The sequence below is a fragment of the Arvicola amphibius genome, chromosome 10, assembly GCF_903992535.2.
Source record: "Arvicola amphibius chromosome 10, mArvAmp1.2, whole genome shotgun sequence".
NCBI lineage: Eukaryota > Metazoa > Chordata > Mammalia > Rodentia > Cricetidae > Arvicola > Arvicola amphibius.
The window spans coordinates 43,406,526-43,420,538 of NC_052056.1; the positions used below are offsets into that span (position 1 = coordinate 43,406,526).

The following is a 14,013-nucleotide window of genomic DNA, read 5'->3' on the forward strand; positions in this document are numbered from 1 at the left end:
CCAGGCAGCTTGAGCCAGTGACTGATGGGAGACTGGGACTTATAAAGGCCCCCTTCCACCATGCCAGACAGCTCTAGGGGTTATCTGAGTTTAGAGTTCTTCACAGAGCTGGTCTCCTTTCTCTGTCCTCTTCTACTGCTTCCCTTAGCAGCTGTTTCTCACATGCTGATGTTGAAAGTGATTCCCGGGAAACTTCCTGTGTGTGCTGCCTCCGCCTTTGGGAAATCCTATGTATACTGAGCCCATCGATTGAGAGGCCTCGTTTGCTTGGTGTCTTCCATCCCCTATGGCTCTTAAACTCCTTAATCCTCCTCTTCTGTAGGGTTCTCTGCTCCCCCCAGGGGAAGGGTTTGATGGAGACCTCCCATTTAGGGTTGAGCGTTCTAAGGTCTCTCACTCTCTGCGAGTTGTCTGGCATTGAGTCTCTGTATTTGTTCCCATCTGCTGCAGGAGGAAGCTTCTCTGATGATGGCTGAGCAAGGCACTGATCTATGAGTATAACAAAATGTCCTTAGGAATCATTTTATTATAGTAGTTTTTTTACCCTACATCGCTGGGCTATCTAGTTTCAGGTTCTTGGTCACTCACACAGTGGTGGGTATGGGTTCTATCTCATTGAGTGGACCTTAATTCAAACCAGACATTGGTTGGCTACCACCGTGGTGCCACCACCTCGCCAGTTTATCTTGCGGGCAGGACACCATTATAGATCAAAGGTTTTCCTCCCTGTACCAAAGATGCGAGCCCAAAGGGGTAAAGGCTAAAGCAGGCACCAGTGTGACTTCTCCATGTTACAAGCTGCGCAGGTGCTGTCTTCAACAACACAAGCTGTGCAGGTGCTGTCTTCAACAACACAAGCTGCGCAGGTGCTGTCTTCAACAACACAGCGTTGTCAGCTGTTTGTGCAAAGCAGCAGGATCTTTGTAACACTCCCGGGTGTTTGGAAGTTCCATGGGACCCCTCTGCCCAACAACTGGATAGAGGCAAGATATTCCCAGGACTGAAAGTTTTATTTGTTGACAAGAGATGTCCATCTGGGGGCTGTGTCCCCACTAATCTGGCGATTTTATTAGATCACCCTCATATATGTATATATTTTAGGGAAACGTCTACTGCACTGTTTCCATATTACCCTGTAAATATTTTTAACGCATGATTTGTTCTCTATAGTTTTACATTTTTAAAGTAAAAACACTATCTCCTTTTGACGAGATTTTTTTTTAAATCCTGGGACTACAAAAAAGAAAATGAAGATCATATACAATCTGTTTCCTCCGAGACAGCGACGTTGATAGAATATAAATAAATATCTACATTGTTCACATGCTCTAGAGTCTCCCCTACTTCCCAGCTTCTCCAAGGCTGAGAAACATCTGTCTTGCTCAGGGTTCGAGCAGAGGTAGGGTAAGAAGCAGCTCAGGCTATCTAGCCCTTCCACTATAGCATGTTTTCCACCACAGCACGTTCATGGTCTCTCCCCAGGCGTAGGCAGAAAGCTTGTCTTACTGAAGGGGTCCCTCCTGTTACCTCCAGGAATCTCAGTAAGAGTCTCAGTTAGACCAAGAAACACCTACTTTCTCCCTGTATCCTGAAGTATGGGTATTTTTTCTCTTCTGGAGACTTATCTCTTCCATACTTTAAAAAGTAAAATAAATCAATCAAGTCATCTCCGTTTTTTAAAGTTCTTTTTGCCGTCTCTCCATGATAGAACCTTTGATTTGTGGTGGCTTGGTAAGCCAACTGATGAGATGAAACAGGACCCGAAGGCTTTTGGTTCACGTCTTGGAACGCACGAGGTCAATCTAAATTTCAGTTCATGTTTATTCACTCACTCACTGTGTCTAGAATTACACTGCTTTGGTAAGCCTGTATCGTTATCCCCTGCTCTATCCCGCTGCAGTCCTTTTCTTCTGGCCGTCAAGGACACAGAGTACCTTTGCCTTACTCCAAAGGAAAATGCGAGATTCCATTTCGAGCAGTCTAGCTAAGTGTTGCTGACTTCCTATCTCAAATGTTGATGGCATGGTAGGGCATCTCAGGTGTTTCAATACAGGTTCTTAGTCCCAGAAACAGCTGCCCTTTTCTAACCTACTCCCCCCACACAACCTCAGACTGAGGGCAGAGCCCACTTATCGGGCACCTGTCTGGCCTGTGTGAGACCCAGGGTGGGATCCCTGGGTTGGATCTTCTGCAATAATGTAAGCAAACAAGGAAAGCAATGGAAGATCCTCAACACTAAGGTTCAGGCTACCTTATGTTTGGCCTTTTCCTCTCTTGCCTAGACCCAGAATGATTCCCCATGATTCCCGGAAACCAATATTCTAGAAATATTAGGCACTAAGATTTAAACAAATTGAATATCATACATGGAAGAAATCAAAAGCTCTAGCAATACAAATAGGAATCACAGGGCATATCTTTTTCTTTGACAAAAGGAAAAATAATCATACTTGGAAGGTAGAAGCTGCTAATCCCTAAAGCCTCTGAGTAGAGCAGAGAAGCCCATGAGGAAGAAACTAATAACTTCCAAAGTGTGGCTTTCAAAATTGAATTAATAAAAATGTCCCTCTTTTAAGCCACTATAATAATAAAGGTTTTATTTTTCAAAACCTCGGCACACATAAAATGTCAAAGAACAAAACCCCACCAGTTTCTACAGAGGAGCCTTGCAAATGTTATTCTCTGAGATCTCAGTGACAGCAAGGGAAGGAGAGGCAAGGTTGGAGTCACCCCCACCCCCTTCCCTCCATCCTCTCACCACCCCACCGCCTGACCACCCCCACCTTTTCTTTTTTCATTGACCGTCTTAGTGATTTAAACCACATCTCTTACATACAACATTCAAGCCACTGGAACTCTGGAAGACAAAACTCTTATCCATTGTGGACACTCTACCCAGAAAATTATTAACTCTGACCCAGAAAAAAAAAACTGTCAAAAAGTGTATGAAGTCAGCTACCGATGTGTTAATTTTCAAACCTGTAACAAACGCAGCAGAACACCGGCCTCGCAGAAGGGGTTGTGTCGTAGATAAGGGATGTTATTCTCTTATTCAACATGTCTGCATCGGGTACTCAATGAGATACTTATGTTCAAAGAAATGCCCTGGAATCACAACAACTGTACAAACAGTGTCAACTCCAGGCCTGCCCCGCACCCCTCCATGTAAACAGGGATGAATGGAGACCGGTGAGCTGTGGTTAAAAGCCAAGCTATGCAACGCTACTTCTGATCCTTAAAGTCTTGCTGTTTCATCCCGGCCCGCAGCCCCTTACCCCCACCATGGAACCCCAAAGAAGCACATGTGAGGGCTTTTCTGCATCTGATAAGATACGAAAGTCCCCTTAGATAACATGAAACGAGTTTCCAGTGAAATATTTCCAAGTCCTCACTTTAGGAGAAGAGATGAGAGGGAGAAAGAAGAAAGGGCAGAGGAGGGGAGAAGAAAGAATACAGAGGGAGACAGAGCTCACAGAGTGAAAGGCCAGAGCCCCCTCTTGATACGGCTCTTGAAATGACTTACCTCCCAGTGACACCCTGGCTTAGGGCTTGAGGCACTGTGGTTCTCACTACAATTTCTCCTAGCTAGATCCCTAGCTGGGCTGGTCCCTAAGCGAGTTCATTCACTAGCTCACGTGTTCACTGGGATGGAGGTGTTTAGCAAACACGTCCGCACACTGAACTTGGTGCTTGAGAAATAGCATCTTGTCAACAACGAAAGGACGATGTTTGTCCACGCCCAGAGAGAGACTCTTCAGTTTTTGAGAATGCAGGGTTTTTTTTTTTAATGCAGCTGCTTATAAAGCATCTGAAAGTCAAAAATGAAAGGCACGTTAGCATAATCAGCATAAACAAAATTTTCCAAGCACTCGCTTTTCTTACTGTTAAATTCTTTTCCTTCTGCCCCCTCCTCAGAGGTTAAAAAGTCAGCATTTGACAACACTGAGACCGTCTAGAACATTCTCAACGCTAGAATCCCCACGCTCCGAGTTTTGTCCATACCCTTACGGCAGATGTGTTTGCTTATACTTCTAACCTACACCTCTATGTTCGCTTATTTAATATATTTTCTGAAGCAAGATCAATATGTAGGAAGAAATTTCCACAAAAGACGTAAAAGTCAGAGACTGTGGTTGTGTTCAGAGAATCCTTGCAGATACCGTATCCCTGGCAATGCAGCATTGGTCAAGAACATAAGAGCATATTTCACTAGCAGAAAGAATGATTTCCAGGCAGTGTGGATCAGATTAAAAACTTGTCTGCTGTAATAGGAACGCCCCTTTTAAAGAATGACATTTCACAGGAGTTCCAACAGGAGGGAAACTACACGTCATTTCGCTCACTGTTGCCACCTGGTGGACAAAAAATAATGTTTTCCGACTGCACCAAGGAACATGTCCTGGTCTGACCACAAGATGGCAGCACATAACCAAGTTTTCCAACAACCTCAAAATCATGTTTTCTTCCTCACAGAGACTATCTGTTCCCGAAAAGGGTGAGTAGGAGATAGTTCACAAAAACCACAAGTCTACTCCATTTTCACAGAGAAAACTAGAAGTTAGTTTAAAGATCTTGACTATTTCACAAAGAAAGCAACTTCTTGCCCGAATAGGAAGGAGTATCTAAAATGTAACTGGACAACTGACTTGTCTTTTAAAAACCCTTACAGCACTACTGCATACACATGCAAGTATTTTTGCATAGTTGCATCATAAAGTAAAGTATTTGGTGGTGTTTCAACGTATTTCTTGAAACTCTTCCACTTCATTTGAAGAGTAAGAGAGAATTGTTCCCCAACATTCTCATTCAGAACACACAGCTTCTCACCCAAGCCTGTATCGGTGACAGGTTCCTGCGAGCATATTACCAATTGAGTCCTAAAGAATATATTGCCTAATTAGCTCCGGCCTCTTTGTGTTCCAAGTGCCGGGGTCCCCTACTGTTCTGCTCATCATATTGTTAGCGTACACACATTCACAGCTTTTTGATCAGGATATCTTCCTTTCACTACAAAAACTGCATTGATAACCCTCTCGGGAAAGATTTTAGCACAAGATGGTAATGACCACTCTTATTCAACTGTGTGCTGGGTGCAGGTGCTGATCTAATCCAGGGAATAGACCGGTACGTGCTGAATTCATCAAACGCATGTAGAAAATGTAAGCTGGGGCCCTAAATGGTTAAGAAACATTTCCTAGCTTTAGCAGAGTCACTGCCCCTTCCCATCCAAACATTTGCTTAAACTTCTTCCCACAGAACCTGTGAAGCCAATATAAAAAGGAAAAGAAAAGGAAAGCACATAATTCTTCCCTGGAAGATGGTCCACTCTAGGGTCTGGAATCCATTGGGTGATCGGCATCACAGCTGACGCCCAGGAGGAAATGAACTCCATGGTTCTGTATGAACGTACAGTATGGTGCCTTTGTTGATTGGACTGTCTAAAGATATAAAAGGTTCGGAGAGGCTCTGGTGGTCCTACACATCCTCAGAAGTGTGCTCTGAACAGTACCAACCATCACAACACAAGAGAACATTCAGAGTGATTCCCTCTGGGATGGACCAGCACAGAGAAACCACCTCACCTACATAGGGACATAGGTTGGCTGGCCTTAGCGTTGCTAGTGATGAGCCACAGCTCCTGACCGTGGGATAACCGTGCTCTTCTTTATGACTGCCACGATGATGCTGAAAAAGGTTATTGCACTTGGGGACTTCTCCTCTTAACTGCTTTGGGTAGACAGATGAAAAATCAAGAGAGGCGATCCGGAGGTTGTCCTGAGCCCTGGTGACTTTGCAGGCCTGGTTTCAAAGAGCTGAGCCTTAGGCGCTAAATTGGGCTCCCTGTTTATCTGGGGCAGAAGCATTTGGGGCACATGTCTGCTTGTCTCATGTTTCAGTGATTCTGGATTTGGGGTTTTGGAACATTGTATACTCAGAGTGAGGTGGCTGGCGTTAATCGAAGCATCAGACACTTTGGAAATTGATACCGAGATGAGCGTGGTAGGAAATAATAAAACCGGTGACCTCAAAGAGACCAAGAAAGTCTCCTTTCTGAATGTGACAATCCCATTCTGAAAGGTGATGGAGACCCTACTGCAGACACCATAGTACCCTGGAGGAGGAAGTGTGGTTTCAGGAACATGAAGAAGAGCCAGTGATGTGATGGATATTTATGAGACTAGACAGGCAGGGGTGGCAAGGAGAGCCACAGACAACAAGCTATGGATTGGGTCTTTACCTTCGAGGCCACAAAACCCAAGAATAATTGGAAGCAGAACTATAAGATGACAGATGTTTGTGCGAAAGGCATCGCCATTTTCCATTTTCGGCTCGCTTGTGTTACTGAGGAATGCAGGTCTGGATCCTGATGGTTACAGAGGATAAACAAAAATCTGAATTTCACAGCCAGTGTGGGCTTCCACATCGAATCAATCATTTAGTCATTCCTAAAATAGGAAAGGGTACCCCACAGATGTTATTTAACCAGCCTGATCTCATTCAACCTTGACACTTATTAACACAGTCAATGGATGTTTGCTGAAACTTTCTATATCTCATGGTCTGCACTGAGAGCTAGACTCAATGGTTAGTGGGCCGTGCCCTGTGGACGCCCTCAGAGGGTGTGCGTTTTAGGGAGGAGACACACTATCAGCAAGTGAGTGATGTCATGCCGGGAGGGGCTGAGTGTTGCTCAGACTGAGGCTCAGGAAAGGAACGGGTACTGGCTTTGAGAAAGTGCCAGGGCAGCCCTCCTTGTGTTGGTGACGTTTCGACAGCCATGTGTCTAGAGCGACTGAGCCAGCAGCAGAGGCATCTAGGAGAACGTCTTTAGTCAATGACACAGCAACTGTGAGCTTTGAGGTTGGAATGGCCTTGAGGTTGGAGTGGACTTGCCTGTTAGATACGGAGTGAGGGGTCAATCAGTGTGCATGGGGGCAAAATGGCAGGGTAGGGCCGGGGGTCAGACACATTCTACGGTTGCATACACTGCAGTCTAGACTACACTCACACCCCATGCTGGAGTCCTTGTACTTGCCTGTATGCACAGCATGGAGGATCCGCAGGTGCCACTCATTCTTTGTGACTCCTAAATTGCTCACTTGGTCTTAGAAAGCTTTCTTTCCATTCGTCTGTCACTCAGCCTCTGTCAACCTTTCCGGCCGCCGTCCTGTCCCCAGCCTGCCTTGCTCTCATTGTCCCTTAGTGGATGGAGGGTGAGAAACCTACCCCCATTGTTCATTCTCAGTTGATAAAGATTTTTATTTGTTTTTGTTTTGCTAAATGTTTCTTTTGTAGAAATTGGTACCACCGTGCACTTCAAGCAAAAAGGTATGGCTCCGATTTATAACCACCTTCTAGACATCATTAGTTAAGATTCCACAGCAATATAGTGTGGTCTGATGCACTTGAGTTTGCTTTAGCCTTGTGATTTGTGATAACAGATTCCAGTAACGCAGTTAACAATATTTTTCCCAGACTGTGAACTTTCTTATTAACAAGGAACTGTCCACCTGACCCACGGCCCCTGGAGTGCTTTTGACAGTGACTTACTCTAAATCCCTGGAATAAGCCAAGTTCTTCTGACCCCTCCTGTCCTCTCCCCCATCCCCTATGTGCTTCATCTTAAGTGTCCACGGTTAATCCCACAGACCTCACTTTGTACAATGGTCGTTACCCAGTGGCAGTACTCTCAGGATTTTACACTTGCTTGCTGATTGGTCAAGCAAATGTATGGCTGGACTCTGACACCTCCTTTGAACCTAACAGCTAAGCGGCAACTCGTGAGATGAGGCATGGGAGCGGTTCACATTTCCACCCTGCTTCAGTTCTCTCTCTGCACTCCTTAAAGTCTTGCTTGCTGCAGCCTACCTGGGCTGTCGGTTCCCTAAAAGATGTCGCGTCATGGTTTCTGGGTACTCCTGCCTGCCATGTGGCACATAAGCTACGTACTTATTATCTTTACAGAGACAGGGCAGACCTGTCAATGCTTTATTAAATGAACCCTAAAAATGCAAGCAGCAACAACTTCCGACTTGTCCACCTTCTACACCCACTAGATCAACCTCACGTTGTCTAGCTCCAGCCAAACACAAAGGAAGCAGTGGTGAGTCCAGATGGCACATTCCTTCAAATTCCAGGGGTAATCCATTAACTGTCAGTGGTCATTAGGAAAACCACATTCTTTCTGAGTCACGAAAGGAACGAGACAACCCTGATCATCACCAATAATAAAAACATATTCTTTGGGGATTTATGTCCCCTAGCATCCAAAAGCCAGAGAGGTTTTATAGTTGCATAGATCAGTATCCTGTTGGTGGGTTGTCTTTGCAGGCCGTCACTATCTAGCAGATAGGAAGTAGCCAAAAGTACACTCTTAAGTCAGGACTTGTTGAGACAAGAAGGCATAAAATATTAATGGCTTCTTTAGCCCTTTATCTTTTTTTAATAGAATCACAAAATATCCATTAATTTCCCCAGTAGCACACATGAAACGTCTGGACTTTGATGTGGATGATGAATAAGATATAGCTTTTTATTCAAATATCATCATGATAAGCTACCAGTGTGACTGCAAGTAGTAACTAAATTTTTCATAAATGGTGTGCAGAAAGTGCTTCATATTGTTTTCTGGTTTGGGGTTTGTTTGTTTCACTTTGGTCTTCCTTTGTGTGTATGGGGGGGGGGGCTAATGCATTCCAGGATGTCCTTAAACTAGTATTACCAAGCAGATCATAATCTCCTTGCCCTCCTGCCTCCACTTCCCAAGTACTAGGCTCCAGCCATGTTCCAACACACCTGCCTTGAGGAGAAAGACTTGTTGCTCCTAGCTGTATTACAAGACAGCTCCGGCTGACAAAAATCTCACTTTCTAGAGGGTAAAGACAGAGAGTAAATACAGGAAAGTCTGTGTTTAAGGTTTAGTATTCAAAACCGGTGCTCTCTTTCCTCTCATCTGCTTCAGTCCTGTGGATTACAGGCTTCAATCCCAAATTCAACCATGCAGGGGAAACTGAACTAGCAGTAAATGGACAGAAGGTGGCACCAGAGTCAATGCTATCACACTGGCCTTCAACATGGCTTCCCAGGCCAGGGAAGTGCTTTGCGCAGGCCTTGTAGATCACACCGAACTTCTGTTTTGGAGATTCTACAGACTGTGGGCCTCTGCTATCCAGCATCTTTTTTTTTTTCATAAATTGCTAAGATTTTTGCTTTATTTTTAGTCATTCCATCATCCTTCGACAATTCCAAGGCAATTTTTTTTTCTCTTTTTGTATAATTGAAATACAACCTAAGACTAACTCCGATTTCTTACTGGCTGTAATGGACAGCCAGGGATCGCGGCTGACATGGTTAAAGATGACTTGGAATAAAACCAGTCACAGTGGAAAAAACCAAAGGCAGCAACATTGGTCTGCGAATTATAAAGCCTCCCCAAAACAGGCATTTGAAGAAAAGCAAAGCAATGAGCTCAGAATCCTACATCAGATCAGCAGCAGAGAATCTTGCCCAAAACTTTCTCATATTCTTCCATTTTAGGATGTTTAATAAGCTTTGCAGTAAATTACAGGTTTTTTTCCTTTTATAAACATGGTCACAACAAGGTGAACTCTCGTATTTACCTTCGTATAGTCTAGCATCCCCTGCGGGATGACCTTGATTTAATTTTTCACTACACCTGAAGTTTGTCTCTTACTAGTAAATCTAAAAGTCCCCAAGTCATACAGGCTCGGTGGTTCAGTGGGTAAAGTCACCTGCTACCAAGCCCAAGGACCTGAGTTTGGTCCCTGGGACCCACATCAGCGAAGGGGAGAATGGCTACCATTAGTCGTCCTCTGGCCACAGACATCATGACGTGCAAGCATACACTGACGTACACACACACAATAAGTAGATAAAACGGTTTGGGTTTTCTTTAAACCTGATCTAATTCATAAACATCTTTGATTTGGGTTGGTATTTCGTTTATTTCTGAAGGCAAAATTTTTTGCCCTGTGAATACTATAATGAGTATTTCCCAAGTCCTACAGAGACCATATAGGATATGGTTAAATATCATGATGTGATCGTGGTCTGTGATGTGACAGCCACGGGACAAGCTTTCGGGTTCCTATTTGCCTATCTATTCGTAAGACAAAGTTATGTTTTCAAACTTGTGCCTTCGTTGTATCTGTCACTATGCGAAAGCGGTTGCTGAGCACAGCCATCTGGTACAGGAACTAAAATTTACCATTTGCATATCAACAAATAAGCAGAATTTTGTAACTATGAACGAAAACATAATTAATGATTTTGTGGATTGTTCTTCCCTGTACTAGACACAAACTGGAGTAGTCTCCTATGTAGTCACATGCATTTATAATTGCTTACCTAACTTTGATAATTCTTCAACTATTGCCCGTCTACGGTCTTCTCCGATTCTGCTCATTTACTCTCAAAAATCAATTGTGACAAGAAGAAGCCACATATGTGCATTAAATATCTTCATGAGAGAACTTAATAAATAATAATTGATACAGGCAAAAGTATCTTTACCAGATGTACGTAATGCATTTCAGATGTGTAATAAGGCTATCAAGAATACAATTGAAAATTATTGACATTTATAGCATGAATTTTTATAACAGCAGAACAACATACAAAAACAAAGGTTAATTTTGTATTATGCATTCCAAAAGACCAATAATATATACATGTATTATACAACTACAAATAAGTATCTATACAGCATATAAGGTTGCCCATGTGTGTGTATGGATGGGCAGACTATAGATAACACACAGCCAGGCATGCAAATGAATTAAGAAGAATGTCGTCTTTAGCATCTTTATCTAGCTTGCTAGGAATATATTATGCTTTTAGATAATAGAACATTTGCTGTCTTAAATATTTCCTACCTCTTGAATAAGATGATAAGACCAGTTTCCTTAGCTGTCATTAGATATTACTCACTTCTCAGATGTCAGAAAGAAAAAGTAGCCCATCCTGGCACTAAAAATGAGACCACAGAAGAAAGCAAATTGTGTTCTTTTTTTTTTTTTTTGAGAATCGATTTCAAAACAAAAGTCATTTTGGCATATAAGACCTTAATTTTTGTATAGCTTTTCTCTATGCTAGAAACCTTGCTGGTACATTAATAGACACACGTGCCTGGAAACTCAAACGCCTAATATAGAGACAGCCACTAAAAAGATACAGGAGGCAAACTCGCTACTGGGACAGAAGCCCTGGGAGTTTGACAGTCCCAAGCATCTAGGCAGCTTGGTAGAGGACAGGAGGAGGTCAGAACAGACACTGTATGAAGTCTCAGAACACTTGGACACCAGAGGTGCTTCAAGCCTCAGTCCCATGAGACTGAACCTGAAGGTGGTCAAAGTGTCTCTTATTAATATGATAGCATAGACATTCAGGAAATCTCAGAATAAGTTGTTTGACTAGAGATGATGGATATTTAACTTTTTAATTCTGTTCCCATGGCTTTATACCAGACAAAGCTCATTTTGCATAATTGAAAGCCTTGAAGTTTGCATATGTTCCTATTTTCATATTAAGCAATGTTCTGTAAAGCTCTAGCCAAAATATCTTATCACTCTCTCCCTCTCCCCCCTCTCTCTGATACTGTCTCCATCTTCTTGTAGTTTTTGTCTGAACTAACCATTGTTTTAACCAGTCTGAATTTCACTCACCAAAGGTTTGACCAACACACACACGGCTGTTCTTGCCTGTTGAAATTCACCATGTGGTGGCAACCAAGACCCTAGAATTAGACACCAAGGCTAAATATTCAGCCTTGCTCCCGATGAGCTGTGCCCATGTGTACTGTGGATGTGATATCTCTGTTACTTTGATATCTCACTGTAAAACAGCTTCTGGTTACAGTAAGCACACCACTGTGCATTCATAGTTATAGTTTTATTTACAAAATGTGCATCACAATACATTATGGTATTGTGAAGCTCTGTATTGATTTTAATTTATTCTTATCATTGTTTTTGCCATTTAACATGGAACATAGATTGGGAGTCCCTTCTTGAATTCAGTATTTTTTCCCTGTTACCCGCCCTAAATTTGATCCATTTTAACCAGCCTGGTGAAAAGTCATTCCCATTGTAGAGGCACGCCATCAGTTTTACACACCCATGCACGCCCACTCACCCGGACCCTGCATATGTACCCATAAGATTTCAAAGTGGCCCATAATAACAGTCAGGTCAGTTTCTATGTTGAGTCTCATCGTCTAAGCATATAGCCTTAAAATCAAAGTCTCTTCAGTGAGAGAAAAAAAAAACGTTCTTCTTTTTAAATTTTTCCTTTCAATGAACTATGACCACAGCTACACAGAATGAGGAAACAGAACCAGAAGTGTACATAATGGGCTGTAAGTCAGACTCACAACCTTTACCTCAGCGGTACTCCACGGATCTTCATTCCCTCACTCTCCCTCCACTTCCCCCTCAGACCCAAACCCACATCCCATTCCCACTGGTCATGCGAGTGACCCAGAATGACACCCCAGGATCAGCCCCAGGTCAGGTCCATCCTCGGCTGCCCCGGGTCTGGACCTGCTGCCGAGCCCCATCAATTAGGTTGGCTTTCTTATCTTTGCTTTTGTTCTCAATTTCTAAAGTGATAACTTAGGGCAGGATGAGCTCCACTTCTTCATAAGACTCGGGTGTTTTGTTTGTTTGCTTGCTTTTTATCTTGCTAAGGTACCATCCGTGCTTAAACACTACTTTGTAATAGTTACCCCCATGTAAAAGAATAAATAATCCTGCCTATTCCCTGTGAAAAAGAAGTCGGAGACCGATGACTGATCCCATCTGAGATTGATGGAGCTGCTATGATGAGTCTGCAGGGAGAGCCTCAGTTGGGTCCTGGAGAAGCCACACCACCTGTTTGCAATCTTAATCAGTATCAGCTCCACAGTCATTGTGTGGAGACCATGGGAGAGGAAGGTGGCTCAACAGCGTCGTGACAGGCACGTTAGCATCTTCTCAAGCAGGAGTCATTTCATATTCAAAATAAACTAGCCACCTTCGCATCCTTGTACCCCAGAGAGGATGGGGATTAGAAGGTGGGAGACATCATGAGGACAGACAGCTAGACATCAGTGCCTGGCCACGCCTTGCCTCTGATGCCAGCTTTAGTCAGCTGTCAAGTGGAGCTGGCAGAAGGTGCTTATCCTGTCTCTCTCTCTCTCTCTCTTTTGCTCTGCAGGACCTGGGTCGGTGAGAGGAATCAACGGATCCATCAGTCTGGCCGTACCACTGTGGCTGCTGGCAGCATCTCTGCTCTGCCTTCTCAGCAAATGTTAATAGAATAAAAATTTAAAAAATAATTACAAAAACACACAAAAGTGCGTCACACAGATACAGAGAGAGAGAGAAAGAGTGCAAAATGGAGGGAGACTATTATTTCACAAGTTTGTGTGTTTATAAATGGAGGGGATATGAAAATGAAGAAAATACAACACTAAAAGCAACTTTACGATACATCAATAAAATTTGAGTATAATTTAGGGTGGGAAAGCCTCTACCGGAATATGTGTCTGTCTTCTCAGCAAACGATTGCTGTGTTAAGGTTCCGCCATGCTAAACATGTCTGACGTTGTACAAATGAGACTATTCAAGAAGTACCAGATGGATATTGACTCCCCACACACTTTATCCTTCCTTCATCCATTTTCATCTGTGGGGAAAAAAGAAGGTCTTGCCTTTGGTGTTTATATTTCCATATTTTTTTTCTGTTTTTCATTTGAGCTGATGTGTAGCCATTTTGGACTATCAAAGGAAACCTATGTAGAGCCTTTCCCAGCTCCCCTGCCTCTACCATCTCTCTAACTTTTTGAGAACATCCCCTTTCCCTCCAGTGTGTTCTGTCCTCCACCACACCCATTCCAAATACCCCCTTTTTCTCTACCCCCCTCTCTCTGCCCCAGCAACCCAATCAGGCCGCAAATGCTAGGAAGTGCCATTTTCATTTTCTCCACTGTGCGCGTGTGTGCTCCAGTCTCTT

At 43.4% G+C, this 14,013-nt stretch overlaps 1 protein-coding gene across 2 annotated transcripts in view; it reads left to right on the forward strand.

The window, feature by feature from the left end:
- LOC119825416 (limbic system associated membrane protein) overlaps nt 1-13,313 on the forward strand; it is a 619,673-nt gene extending 606,360 nt beyond the window's left edge. The window contains exons 8-9 of one of the 2 annotated variants that reach the window (XM_038346259.1): nt 7,297-7,329; nt 13,216-13,313. In XM_038346259.1, the coding sequence (XP_038202187.1) occupies nt 7,297-7,329; nt 13,216-13,313 (131 nt within the window). The remainder of the gene's footprint in view (nt 1-7,296; nt 7,330-13,215) is intronic. The other variant, XM_038346260.1, reaches the window with a different exon arrangement.
- The last annotated feature ends 700 nt before the right edge of the window (nt 13,314-14,013 follow it).